The sequence below is a fragment of the Pezoporus wallicus genome, unplaced genomic scaffold (assembly GCF_028554395.1).
Source record: "Pezoporus wallicus isolate ANWC-B61680 ecotype Strahan unplaced genomic scaffold, APGP_CSIRO_Pwel_v1 contig_10810, whole genome shotgun sequence".
In the NCBI taxonomy this organism is placed as follows: domain Eukaryota; kingdom Metazoa; phylum Chordata; class Aves; order Psittaciformes; family Psittacidae; genus Pezoporus; species Pezoporus wallicus.
The window spans coordinates 1,185,598-1,200,228 of record NW_026642731.1 but is presented as its reverse complement, the minus strand read 5'-3'; the positions used below and the strand labels follow the sequence as shown (position 1 = coordinate 1,200,228).

Sequence of the window (14,631 nt, the reverse complement as noted above, 5' to 3'; positions counted from 1 at the left end):
GGAAAGAGCAGAGAAGCAATCAGCTGGCAAAGAGCCTTTAAGCCACTCTTAAATTACACTACAGAGGACAGATTTCATCTGCCCTGACCTACAGCGTGCAAAGCAGGAGCAGTCTTCAGAGACTGCTGCACTGATTTCCTAAGTAATCAGGATTATGAATGTTGTGTTTAAAACAAGAACATCTAGGCAATCTCAGCCCCAGTTTGAGCGCACAGTTCCTGACATTGAACACAGATTTTATTCTGCATATAAACGTGCCAAAAAGAAATAGGTTGTTTATGCAGCCACCTTTTCCGTAAAGCCGGGAATGGTGATGGGGAACACGCTCTGCATCGGGATTGCTCCCGGGCATCGCCTGCAGGGCCCGGGGCTGGGCTCAGCCTCCGGCCGATGTCTGCAGGACCTTGTCTCCCTCTCGCGGGTGTCCACACGACTGCAGCAGGAGCTGTGTCCAGCCGGCAATGTTTCGGCATGCCCTGGAGGTGTCTGTGCTGCTGCGGCGGGGACAGCTTGAGCTTAGAAATGACAGCTTTAACCACGTGTGCCGAATAGGGTTTGAGGCCTTGGAGTGGAGCTGGTACCTGTGCAGACAAAATCGATGTTCCTGTGGATTTCTGCTGATGCTGCACCACACTGGTGAGGTCTCAGAGACCCCTGGATCAGTCATATCCAGAGTGTTGTCCCGCTGCTGTCCCTGCTCTGCCTCCTTATGCATAGCCTAGGGCTGTGGTTTGCAGGTCCTCCAGCAAAATGTCCTTCATTTGTCCTTGACACCCTGGAGGCATCAGCGACCTCCTTGTGCTTTCAGGTCAATAACAGACTAATATTTGACTTGCAGATACTTTCACAGCAAAACCTGTAATCTTTAACTTCATTAAAATTGTTCTCATTTTGCTGTGGCAAAGCAGAGCCTGTGAATCATGATTAGTGAAAGCAGAAGGCCAGGCAAGAGATTATTAATTTCTCTTTCCTATTCAGAAGGCTGCACTGCTCTCACTCAGTGCAGGATTTGTGCCCTTAAGACAAAAGGCTAACAAGTGTCACTTCTTAATCTTCTCTGTGTGTGGATGTTTGTCAGGACGAGATGGTCCTGCTGCAGCCCCGGTCCCCAGAGCACTGCTGGTTATGACAGTTGCTATTTGCAAGTCAGCTGCAAAATGCTCCCTCTTTATTCCTCCAGCTATTTTTAGCACTGCTTTTTAGATTGCAGTAAAACAAAAGACATCTCATATTGGTGGTAACCAGGTTGTAGTGATTTCTGCCCTTAAGGGAGAGGCATGTTTGGTGATGGGAGGAGAAGGGCTTTCCACTGCATGTGAAACCTGTCTGCTGGCTGTCACCCATAGCAGAGCCACCTCTGTCACCTGCAGCAGATCCCTTTGGGAGCACATCTCCCTGCCAGCACATCCAGCATGTGTTGGTTCAGCAGGATAGCTGGAAGCAGGTGAGAAGCAGCTCAGTTTCTTCAGAGGTCAGGCAGGAAAAGTGCTGAGCATGCAGCAGGGTGGCAGTGGAGGGAGCACCAGGGCTGTGCTTAAAGAGCTGAAAAGAATACACAGTGGTCCCTGGAGTTCTCTTCCTGCCTGCTTCAGCTGCAAGAGAAGCAAGTGAGTGAATGGGAAGGTCTATCCCACCAATCTCATAATCGCACCCAAAGCAGCCCCCTCACCTCAGCATCCTGGCTTCTCACTGAGCACTTGACAGACAGAGCTTGCTGAGCTGGATATGAGCATCCTAAATTTAGTTGATGCAGCTAAATGGTGCCTGCTGGTTTTAATTTACATTCATGCTAAATTTCTGCAGTTTTATTTTCCCCTCCCCTCTCCTCTCAAGGGAGAAGCAATGGCTTTCTTGGAGGTAGCTTATGATTTTTCCAGACAGAAATTGTTTCCATTTCAGGGTTATTGGCAATACCCAAGTATATGTCCAGGAACTGGTCAAAGCCAAGGAGCCTGATTTAGAGCTGCTGCTTCTAATGTCTAATAAAGCAGTACTGCAAAAGGTCAGCAAGGTTGCAGCCAGTCCCAACAACTAATGGCATAACCTGTTGAAGAATTAATTCCCTTTCCAGTCAAATATAACAACAATAGGGAACACTAACTGTCTAACCTAAGTCTCATATAGTACCAGTAAACCTGTTAACTGAGGCTGCTACCAAAACTGCTGGAGTCCTGACCTCGGCCTTTGTTTCTAAGTGGGATTTTGCCATTCCTCTGGAGATCAGCCTCCGTGCTATAAGCCAGCAGTAGCAGCAGCAGCTCAACTGCTGTCCTTGTGAGGGTCCATGCTCATGGCACAGCCTGGTGCCCTTGCATTAGTGTCCTGCCCTCTCACTGCAGTTTGCACTGGGGAGCATTCATCATTTCAAGGTCATCCCAAGCTCTCTGACTTCTGAAACTTGTGTGGAGATAACAGCAGCATTTGCTTTGCTGTTAACACCTCCAGTTGCTGTTGGTTTACCTTTGGCCCAACAGCTCTTATTCTTGTGCTTTTCAAATGCTGTTTTTCATGCTCTCGTGCTATTTTGTTCTGCTCGGTATCATTCATGTAGGCTGCACCATGGGCTGCTCCATTAGCAGCCAATTTTCTCCTGAGCTGTCCCAGCTGTTGCAAAGCCTTTGCTAGTGGTGTTCCCAAAGCGGGGGTGAACTGGTGTGTGGAAGCTGGGTGGTTTCTCTCCATGCACGTATCAAACGCAGACAAATAGTTGGCATCAGCCTTGACAAGATTCTCTCCCCAGCAGGTTTGGGAAATGGGTTCCTGTCACAGGTTTCATTAATTATTGTGAGTATTCAGGGGCCGGGAGGGTGTCTCTTTGCTGTCCTACAGCACATGGAGTTTCTGTGGGTGATTTTCTCACAGCTTTATGTCCCACTGCAGTAACATGGATGGACTTCACCCTGGAGGGGGATTGCTCTGAGACCTGGGTCTGTGCTGTGGGCTCCCACAGCACTCATCGTCTCTCAGTCCTGGGCCCCCCCTTCATTGTCCTGGTCCTGAGCATCTTGTTAATGAGACAAAGCATCTGTTTTGAGCACGGCAGTGAACATTCCCTGAACAGTTGTGAGTTATCTTACCAGCATGTTATTTACATGCTCCTTCAGGTCACATGCTCCCCAGGGTAGGAGTGAGACCTGAGCTCAGCCCATTTATCTTCCATGAGTTGAGGAGAATAAGGAGAACATTTACCTTCTGGCTGATGGTCCATTCATCTCCTGCTGAAGCTTCTGTCTTTCTGTCAGGTCTCCTTTTTCTTGAATTATTTTGGGTTCTCTAAGCACCAGTTTTCATCCTTTTTTGACTCTCTTTGGGCAGCTCAATGCGCCTGAGCCAGCAGGCTCAAGGAATCTTGCTGGTCCTTGTGTGCACCGGGACGCACTTCTTCCTTCCTTGTATGGGCAAATCATGAGCCTGATAAAGGCCGTCTGGCTCTGGGCTCCCCTTCCCTGCTTTCCCCATCACATGTCCCTGTCCCTGCAGATTTATGAGCCCTGGGGATGTCTCTCTGTGTGCACAGTCTGTCCTTGGGAGCCTGACTACAAATCCAGCATCTCTGTCCTGGTCCTGTGCTCAGGACGCTGCTCCCTGGCAAGGGTATCCATTGGGCTGACAGGGGCAGGGAGCAGAGCATGGCCCTACACTCTCTCTGCCCCAGGATGGACAGTGGCACTGGGGATGTGCCTTGTGCCTCTGAGGAGTTGGTGGCATGGAAAACTGAGAACAATCTTAAGCCTTTTGCATAATTAATGCCAATTATAAATCCCACTGTTTTTGTTGTATCTCAGAATATCACCTGGAGTGTTTGTGCAAACACTGGATGCAGGGTGAAAAAACACTAAACTGGGAAAAATCCACCCAGTGCAGAGCCTGGCTGCCAGGATAGCAAGACACCCTCCTCCCTTTATCACAAAGGTGACATTTGTAAAGAGCTCAAGGGCAGGTTTTTCCGTGCTGATGGCTCAGCAGCTCTCTGTGTAGCAGCAATAACCAGGTTTCTCAAGGCACCAGGTCAGCACACAGGGGAGGTGCAGTGCTCCATGGAAAACTCGGGCCTTTTTATTCAGTGCCCCTGTCACAGCAAGCTGAACCTGTCACTAGGACATGTGTCCTCTTCAGTCCCATAGGTGCTGTGGTGTGTGCTGGCTTCCTAATTCCTCCTCTGAATAAATATTGCCATGGGGCTGAGACCAGGTTTGCAAATAACTAATGAAAGCTGAAATCCTGGCCTGAAATTAACACCCTTCAGGCTGAATAGGCTTTAAAAGTATGTCTTTTTTTTAATGTCTTTAAATGTAATTGGCTCAGGCCGGGGGGGGGATCAACGAAATGTTATGACTGACTCAGGCTGCGTAAGAGCCCACCCCACAGGCAGGGTTCCTCTGGCTTCACTTGTATTAAACCTCTCATACCATCCTTTCTAAGAAACGGGTTTGGGGGAGCAGGGAGGTGTATGATTAAGTGAGTAATTGTCTCCCTCCAAGGACATTTGGAGAAGTGCAGGAGGTTTGTAATTGTGTTTGACTTTAGTGTGCAGCTTCCCACGGACAGAGTGAACACCAAAGTAGTAGCATGGATACCCTAGCACAAAGGTCTGGACGTATGTTTCAGGAGCACTGTTGTGGTTTTGTAAATGCCTGCAGGACAAATATAGGTGTCCAGTGGTGACCTCAAGCCTCTTCCTTACTATTCACAGCAAGTTTCCCCACAACCTCTGAAACAGCTGTGTAAATTAGGGCACAATGGATAAATCTTGGCTTGTGTCAATGTGGCACAGGGTTTGACCCTTTTGTGTTGCTTCACTCATGTCCAAGTGCAGTGATCAGCACCTGTACCTGTGCCATAGAGCAGCCTCAAGTGCCCGGTGACTAGATTTGGAGGCTCTGTCTCCCCAGCAGCTTTTGCTTTGCTGCAGTGAGTGCAGCAGAGGCATTGCTGGTGTCTGAGGGTGTTGTCCCTTTAGCCTTGCACCTCATCATGATTGCTTCAGGCCCGGTCATGGAAGCAGGTATGAAAACCATGTAGGGGATGTGATAAAGCTTCTGGTGTTGAGCAGCAGGAAATAGAGTCCTCTGGTCAAGAAGACACGTTGTTCTTTGTGTTTCTTTAAATAAATAGGGAATTGAGTCTCAGAAATATGGATGCTACCATCCCCTCGTCTCACTTCTAACTACTGTTCTAGATGCATTATTTCCTCCCCAGAAATGAGGACTAGGAAGGGACAGCTGCCAAGAAGAGATCCAATAAGCTACGCTAGGAAGCTGCTTGGATTATAGTGCTACCTAATAGAGGTTACATGCTTCATATGAGCCTGACATGGGAGAGATTTTCCTTATAGACAATCGGTTATAGTTAAACAAGTATTAACTGGCTGGTGACTGCAACCATTACTGGGTTGGCTTTTTTTTTGTACAAGGAAAGGGATTTTAAATGCATTCCATGAAGCTAAACTGCCTGGAAATCAGTGAATTTTGCAAGGGAGAAAGGCTTCTGTAGATGCAACTCATTTCAAAGATACATTAAATCTGGTTCTTTAGTTACTGGATTGCTTAAAAATGCAAATTAACCCCTTGCCAAAATCGATTTCTTTTGCAGCTTGAATTTCAGTGGCGTCCATCTGGCATCTGCTGGGCAGTTTAGTGACTTCCTGGGCAGCATGGGCCCTGCACAGTTTGTTGGGCGTCAGACCTTGGCCACCACCTCAATGGGTAAGGAACAAAAAGATATAGGTGGCTTTAATGTAATCTTGAACAGATTGCTCCTACGAGCCACGTAATAACACGTCCAGCATCTGCTGATCTGCCACTCTCCCTCTCTGCTTCTCTGTTAAATCAAATAAGCTTGGCTGGAAGGTTTTGCTGATTGCTGCAAATGCAGTGTTAGTAGGAGAGCACCAGCTTTGTGCTTTCTTCCATCAGCTCTGAAAGGCATAGACTAGGTAAAACCAGTTACAATCCTAAAAGTGCATCCTGTGCATCTTCATGGGGTTTTTTGCTCTCTAGGACCTACCAGGCCCTGTAAAGATTTTCTTACAGTCCACCACAATTGCATTTACCAAAGCAGCCTACAGTTCTAGGTGCTTCCCTGTGGGAGAGATGAGAGGCTAGCAGCCACTGAGGAGTGTGAGACTGAGTCACCAAAGCCATGTAGAGGGCTGGCAGTAGAGATTGCTTTTGAAAATGTGGGCTTGAATCACTGTAGAGCTGCTTGAGTGCAATGCAGGAGCAGATCAGGCACTCAGGGCCTACAGTTTGTTACAGCTCATAGGAGGCATGACATGAAAATTGTTTTTTATAACATTTTAATAACACACAGATGTATTGTTTTGAAAGTCTTCTGTCTGTTTTGACATTTTGGTTTAGGGGATGTGGAAATTGGCTTGCAAGAGCGAAACGGGCAGCTAGAAGTGGATATCATTCAGGCTCGAGGACTGACACCAAAACCCGGCTCCAAAACACTGCCAGGTAGTATGCTTTGACCTCCTCAAGTGATTTGCTGAGCTCCAGCCTCCTGCAATGCCTGTGAATAGGAAAAAGTGTAATTCTGCTTGGCTTCTGCAGGACTAAGCAGTCTGTATGCAGTACCGAAAATAAGGCTAGTTGAGTAAATCTTTTCACTGCTGTAAATGCCGTCTTTAGAAATACCTGAGACATGGCACTGTCTTTTCTAAAGTGAGCATGAAGGTATTTTCCATATTTGACCATCTTTATTTTTTCCAGCTGCTTACATCAAAGCTTACCTGCTAGAGAATGGCGTGTGCATTGCGAAAAAGAAGACAAAAGTGGCTCGCAAATCATTAGATCCTTTGTACAATCAGGTGTTACTGTTTGCTGAGAGCCCCCAGGGCAAAGTATTACAGGTAAGATGAGCAAGTCTCAGGTCTGCCCATCTTTCTCTTCCACCTCTTTTGGAAGATACTAAGTCTGGCAAGGGGTCTGGATAATTAATATAGATGAGAAAAAGCCAATGTTTTCACTGAACCAAATGCACTCAATCTGAACAAAACAAATGGAAAGGAAGACCTTTTTTTCATGTTCAAACTGATCATTGTTTGACACCCTGGCACTTAACATGAGAACCTGCCAGGAAAAGATTGATTTTTATTTTCTTAATTCTTTTTTTCCCACCCAGTTAAGAGCTAGGTAGTACCTACAGGTGCTAAACAGTCTTGCAGTATAGGTTGTCTTCTGTTGTCTTTTATACATATTTAGAGCACTCTGCTTTGTCCATCACCCCATCACATATCCTATTTTTTTCTACTTCTTTTTGTTTACTACCATACATACTCTTCCTACTCAGATTTTCAGTTCTGCACCTAGAGCAAAGAGTGATTTGTGTTGTTAATTCGTACCTAAATCATTTCCACCCAATAAAGCCTGGCTAAAATCCACTGCTCATACTGATGTAATTAATCCATGAGTTTCTGTTGCTTACCTTTGCTGGCATATGAATTGCCAGCTACCTTGCTGGATCCTTCTCTTAGCGAACTCTTCCTCATTTTTGGTGGTTAGAAGCATTTTCCTCTGCACATTTTGGCTGGAATGAGGTAGGACCTAGCTTGGTCTGCTCTTGCCTTGCATGGGTTTCCTTACCCACTGCCTTATTGCCAGGAAAGACACTCCAAGAGAATAAAATGAGGAGCTTGGCTCTCTGCCAGTGGCAGTGCCACCAAACCAGCTTTCTGCAGTGGCTTGCTCCATCTCGCACTGCCCTAGAGTGTTAATTTTCATCTTTTAATTGACATTGGTTGTCTCTCCTACCTCATTTTACAGAAAACTGTAATTTTGTGGTTATTTGGAGCCTGGGGAAAGAAGCTGTCAGGATTAGCCAGAAATCACTAGTCACTGTCATAACCCATCGTACTCATCCTCTCCTCTCCAGAACAGGGACTCACTCTGGAGTCAGTCGTCACCTTTGTCTTGAGCCACATAGGGCCACTTGGCCACGTGCAGGCCTCCAGCATGCCTAAGCCCATGACCCTCACTACATCTGTTGTTCCACTCGCTGGTCTCCATCGTGTCGTAAGTGTGATTCAGCTTTCCCTGCTGGTCTGCCAGCTCTTTCATTAGACCTTCCTCTGTGTGTGCAAGCCTGTCTCAGCAGTGCGCTCTGCTCCCCTGCATGCCACCCCATGTGTGCCCCTTGCATCACCGCTCCCGCTTGCCAGCACTCAGCTCCTGCCCTTTCTCCAGGTGAGTTGCGGACCTGTCTCCATCTGCCCTGTTTCACGAGCTCCGAGTGCAGAAGTTAAGACGAGCTGTTTTCCTCGAGCTCTTGGCTTTTGACCCAAGCTATTGCCCACCTTTTTTTGTTGTATAATTTTCCCAGATCAGGAGCTCTTCCTGCCCTTTTCCCCTGGGCCACCTTTTGTTGTGTCGAAGGTCTGTTACTGTGCCAGGGCCAGGTTTTACCTGCAAGTGTTGGAGATGCAGCTCTGGGGATACTTCATGCATGTGCTGTCCCTGTCCAGCAGGTAAAACAGCAGAACAGTGTCTCATCCACAAGCACAGTCACCTCTTTTCCCTGGGAGTGGGGGGAGAAGTCTGCTAACATTAGGGTTTGTAAAACCATGCTTAAAAAGATAAGATCATCAGCCAGAGCTGCACATCATCTGTTGGTAGCTTAAACCTTTCTGCTCTTCTCAGACTGTAGTAAAACCCTGGGAGGCTGGGTGAGTAGAAGGAAGGATTGATCAGACTTGTGCTTCCCAAGCAAGTGTGCAAGTTGGAGGACTAACTGTGTTCCCTCCTTTTGTTCCTAAGGTGATAGTCTGGGGAAACTATGGAAGGATGGAGCGCAAGCACTTCATGGGAGTCGCCAGGGTCCTCCTGGAAGAACTGGATTTGTCAACTTTAGCAATTGGCTGGTACAAGCTTTTCCCAACCTCCTCGATGGTAGATCCCACTACAGGCCCGCTCCTGCGTCAGTCCTCACAGCTTTCCCTGGAGAGCACAGTGGGACCCTGCTGTGACAGGTCTTAGTGAGTAAGGAAGGGGGAACTGCTTTTGTTTTTTAAACATGCTGTCAAGGTTTTGTTTGCTGGAACTCTGACCTCAAGCGCAATGCATGTTCAATCAGTTCTTGTGGAGCTGGAAGAGGAGGATAAACCAGTGACCTTAGACAGAAGACAAGGGGGAGGGCGCTGTGCCCTCTCCATCCGAGGAGGAGGTGCCGTGGGGCATGAGTCCTAGTTGTCAAATTAGACATACACCTCTTGTTTCACTTCTCTCGCTGTCATTCTTGGACCCTTGTTTCAGATCAGTATTAACCCTGGAAAGTTGCAGCATTTGGAAGAATCTGGGGGAGTAAGGAATTTTTCTTAACTGTGCATCTTAGAAATTTCTAATACAGATTCTTTCATGAGAAGGTACCTGAAAGATTCAGAGGCCAGTATCTGACCTGAAAGAGCAGGAGCAGAAAGTTTAAGAGGAAGCATTAGGGTTTTTATAAGGTCTTTCTTCTTGAAAGGAAGAAAAGAAAGAAACCTGCAACTCTTTCTTTAGAATTAGTTCCCTATCACTGAGTCATGTTAACTGTAACACTGTCATTGCTGTGTTTCCAAACTGTGCCAAATTACCAGCAAGTGTCTTTACTGCATTACTTGTCTAACACTGCTGATGAAGCATACTTGGTGGGAGAATAAGTAGCGCCTACTTAGACCAGACAGTCTGAACAGAGTTTGAGTTGAGCAGGCTAATTAACTGCAATTTTGCTCAAAAAAAAGCCCCCAGAAGTGGGAGCTGAACATCAGACTTGCAGCTTGAGATATGTTTTGTGTTGTCAGATACAATGTTCTGCAATTTACTGACTCCCTTACTTGTTGCTGTGCATCCTTCAGTCACAGTGTCTTCTATCTCCTGCTTTTCTTCCATCTCCTTTGTGCTGGTACATATCTGCTGGAGATGCTACCCTTCCTGTTGTGCTGTGGACTGACCTGAAACAGGACTGTTTTATTTTGCCATGGGAGAGGAGTTTGAGGTTTCTATGGGTGCAGAAGAAAGAAACCTCAGTTTGTCATCTGACAAAAAGGTGCTGGAGAGCACATAACCTTCCTTGAGGAGAGAGGTGCTTTAGGCAGCCTTGGTAGTATGCAAGCATTGTCAAGTGTTCTGCAAGAGGAGATGCAATCCCCAAAGTATGGAGAGGTGGTAGGTGAGGAATCTGAAGATGCAGTGGTCACAGCATGTATATTTTTTTCATTGAAGTGCAACACTAGCTGTAAACAAGTCATGTAGGTTAAGCCAGCAACACACGTTCTCTGAGCTGCTGAGCTGTGGTCAGCAATCACGTGCTGGAGTAAGCACGCTGGATCCTTCAGACAATTAAAATCATCTTATCCACAAACCACAGAGAATCTCCAGAGATTTTCTGTTGAATGACCTGTTTTGGCTAGGTTTTGTCTTAGTTCCTAATGAGGATTTGAGGACTGCTGTCTCAGAATCAGCTTTTGGAGATGTGTTACTTTGTGATTTAAAAGTGAAGGTCCCATGTCACGTTTAGGGAGGAGCAGATTCTCGACCTGTTGTAGGGGCACACTGAACATTTATTTCTGCATGTGGACCTCAGCTTCGTTAGAATAAAAGCATGAGTGTTGAGTGGATGGTAAAAGCAGTTGCTTTTGGTCCTAGCTTGTCTATGGCATTTTAAATTATTTTGAGATAAATTATAGGATAGATGCAAAAATAATAGGCCTTACAGTAACCTCTGTGAAAAAACCTACATAATATAAAGGAGAGGGAAGCAGAATGAGGGACATAGAATGAATAGTTTTTTTAGTCTTCGGTGGTAAAAGCCTCAACATTTCAGATAAATCTCCTTATTTCCTTGATCAAATATGTCTCTGGCCTCTCACTAATTATTTTTTCTAATCGTATTAGACAATTTCTATATATTAGCTGAAGAAAGTTTGTTGCATGCTGGTCAAACTATGTTGTGGCTCTTTTAGTTTTCTTTTTGAGAAAAAAGCACATTTACTGTAATTCAAGTCAGCATCTTTTCCTCTTGGTATGTAGTGAGTACTAGGCAATATTGTACAATATGTGTATGAACTAGAATAGATTAGGTAGATTTAGTGGTTTGTAGCACTGGATCTTTTAATAACTATGTCTTTAAAAGGACTTTGGGGAGCTCCAGGTACATGCCAGACCTGGCAGCTGAGTAACAGGGCTTTTGTCTTAAGTTATGCTGAAACCTTTATATTGGTACTTAGTTTGGACATTATCTACCAATAATAGCTAGTTAATCATGGTTTTCCTGTGTCCAGTAAGATGAATGCAACGTTTTTGCAGTCTTTAATATGGAGTAGGAGACTATATATGCCAAAAACATTCCCCCAGAAAACTTTGTTTAATGACTGTCTGTTGAAAAGCTCAATTGCTGTATGCCTGGCAAATGTGACGTGTCTCTGTATCCTACCCCTCCAAAAGCTCTGCAAGCTCAGTGATGATCAGTTTAGTTACAATAGGACTACTTAACACTGAGGACTATCTTCCGAATGGTTTTAATCATGCTAAAATGTCACTGTCAGGGTAGGAAAAAAACAAAACCAAGTTACAGTTCTACTTGTGTTATTTTTGTCAGCGTTTCAGATTCTGATATTTGGAGGCAGTTTTAAGAGTCTGCTCCGTCCTGTTTTCTTCTGCATTTTTTACATGGTTGATTGTAGTCCAGTGGTTCTCGCTTTTGTTTCTACTCACTTCCAAGTCCTGTTTCTCCCCAGTAAGAGAACGTTGCAACCCCTGGCTGCCACACACAGCACAGTCACATGAACTGGCAAGTGCAGTTGATCTTCCTTCGTGCAGCAGACTTACAGGAGCCCTTCTGAGAGCACCCACGGGCACAGAGTGAGGCCAGGAGGGTTGCACGGTACCCTGCAGCCTAGATCCTTGCTTCACTCACACGCATGATTCCTTCATTGACCATGGTGTATTACAGTTAAAACAAAAGTCTAGTTATCCATCAATTTAAGACACTCAGTATCACATCCAAGGCAAGTCTTAGGCTTGGAATAGCTGTTTTTTATAAAGCCTAAGCTTTTTTCTCCCCAAAAATTTTGACTTGCCGGTTTATGTAAGGTGATGTGATATGACAGTCGGGATTGCCAGTGTGGTTGTGTAAAAAGTAGCAGTTTGCTAGAATGATGAGCAGCTGAAAACTGAGTTTTGGTCCCCTTTGCAAGTCCTGAAAGAGTTTTTTCCTGTGTCTGAGGGAAGCTGTTATAGTTAAGGAGGGGGAGAGAGAAAAACAGACTGTAAAAAGGAAGAAGAGGTATTGTAGTACTTCTGTGAGCGATGATGAGGGGTGAGATTGAGGAGGGATAGATAATAAACACCTGCCCAGCTCAGGGTTGATTCCCCGTTCCTTGTGCATGGAATACTGTGTTCTAATAGTAATGGGAGGACTGCTTGTCAAAAAAGAAAATGGAGAACTGGTTCCTAAATGTTACCTGCATTACTATTACCATGAAAAACAAGGGAATGCTGGTGCTGGGAGCAGAATGATCTCTCCGCAGCGGGAATCCCCTGCACACAGAGAGCGCAGCCTCGCACGTGGCTTTGTTCTCTTTGTGGTCTGAGCAAAACGCAGCTGTGACCGCGGATATAGACCTGGATTGTCCAGGAAAAAGTTGGGATACTTTCCCAGTCTCCTGGTGTTGCTTTCCCTTTGCCCCAGCACAGCTGGGATGTCACAGAGCCAACACAAGGTCCTCACTCTGTGAGTCAGTCCGTGGGTCCTCATCCCACAGTCGAAGCTGCGTGGGCAGGCTGGAGCATCCCTTTGGCACTGTCCATGGGTGCTTGTGTCCATGGGCAGGGTAAGGGCCAGGTGACTTTATTGTTTAGCCAAGTACATCCCCACTTCTTGGCCATGGATTGTTCCAAAGGACATTGCAGAATTACTTGCTTTGAATGAAAATCTCTATTTATTGTTTCTAGCTACCAGATCCTTTATCAATGTACTGTTCTAAATTTGCAGGTCTTCTGGAGTATGAATATCACAAGTTCCTGTAAAGGAGCTGTTTTTAAGATGTTGAGGCAGTTAACAGAATCTCAACCTAAGCATGTTTAGTAATGTTTAGACAGCAAGACAACTTTTTTATGAGACTCATTTTAAGTTAGTTTATTACATGCTGATTTAAAACAGGGAAAATATTTTTCTTTAAAGACAAAATGATGTATGTTTTTTAACAGATAATTTAGTGTTTTCAAAACTGTTTAATGTTCTGGGTATGATGTTTACTCATTCTTTTGACTTCTATGTTCCTTGTTCTATTTTATCAACTTTTTTCCACAAGAAAAGAGGCATATGTAAATAAACACCAGAAAAGAGTCCTATAGGAAATTCTGTTCAAACTGGCCATAGAATTATTAGTAAAGATTTGTTATTGTTCATTAACTCTCAGCTACTATTCAAGCCTTTGTTGAAAGAATCGATGTTGTATTTTCAAGATGAGAACTACTTAGCTAGTTTTGTCATAATCCTGTACTCTGTATAAAAATCTTTTTATAAAGAAAGTCTAATAGGCTAACAAGCAATAATATATTCCATTTGGTGTGCACAGATTGTGACTTGCAGGCTGTAGTACATATTGTTGATACAGTTTATAATTGTCTTCAATCTCAGTGACATCACTTTTGAAAAAGATCCATATTAACTTTGATTGTAAAAAAAAAACCAACAAAGACTGGGCTGATGCCTTGTGAGGTATATTCATCCTATAGACTTCTCTGTGAGTATATGTGCCCATCAACATGAAATCTCTCTTAGGTGAAGAATGAAACAGCTGTAGGTGACTCCATACTACAGAGCTAAGATATAGTTTCAATATAAACTTCATGACTGTTTTGATCTCCCTGTTTTTCTTAGGCTATCTAGTATTTGTAACAAAATGAGAATGGTTCCCACTGCCACTGTAGCCCTGATAAAGCAAAAAAGCCTCTGGGGCCACATGAGTTCTGCCTGACAGCTGCCTATTTTCCTCGAGGTACCAGGGGTAAGCTAAAGGGAGGGTTTTTTCTCAAAGCAGCAGATTGAGCTGCTCTTCTTTAAAGGCTTTGTGGGTTATGTTGTCCATTTCATAGGTGGTATTTGACCATTTTGTTAGGAAATTCCACCCAAGGCAGAGGGATCGCACCTTCGCAGAGCATCATGGGGCCCAGCATGTAGAACAGGAAGAGGCTGGTCTCTGCCATTCTTCAGGAGTCAGCTAATGCTGGGCTCATCTAAAGATTCTTCCAAAGTGGCAGGATCAGGATATTGGATTTTAAGTCAGCTCTGTCGTTGATGTGGTGCAGAAAATAAACCAGCTTCAGAGCAGCATCCCAATTCATTGCCTGTGGATTTCTCACAGCATTTTCTGTAGGAAAAGTCTTAATGTTATGGAATGGTTTGGGTTGGAAAGGACCTTAAGATCATCCAGTTCCAACCCCCTGCCATGGGCAGGGACATCTTACACTAGACCGTGTTGCACAAGATTCTGTCCAGCCTGGCCTTGAACTCTGCCAGGGATGGAGCATTTACCACTTCTTTGGGCAGTCTGTGCCAGCGCCTCACCACCCTCACAGTAAAGAACTTCTTCCTTAAATCTAACCTGAACTTCCCTTGTTCAGTTTTAAGCCATCACCCCTTGTCCTG

At 45.0% G+C, this 14,631-nt stretch overlaps 1 protein-coding gene across 1 annotated transcript in view; it reads left to right on the top strand.

The window, feature by feature from the left end:
- Positions 1-14,316, top strand: part of RIMS4 (regulating synaptic membrane exocytosis 4) — a 53,790-nt gene extending 39,474 nt beyond the window's left edge. The window contains exons 3-6 of the mRNA XM_057432130.1: positions 5,593-5,705; positions 6,360-6,461; positions 6,717-6,856; positions 8,760-14,316. Coding sequence (XP_057288113.1) covers positions 5,593-5,705; positions 6,360-6,461; positions 6,717-6,856; positions 8,760-8,978 — 574 coding nt within the window. The 3' untranslated portion in view covers positions 8,979-14,316. The remainder of the gene's footprint in view (positions 1-5,592; positions 5,706-6,359; positions 6,462-6,716; positions 6,857-8,759) is intronic.
- Positions 14,317-14,631: the final 315 nt, after the last annotated feature.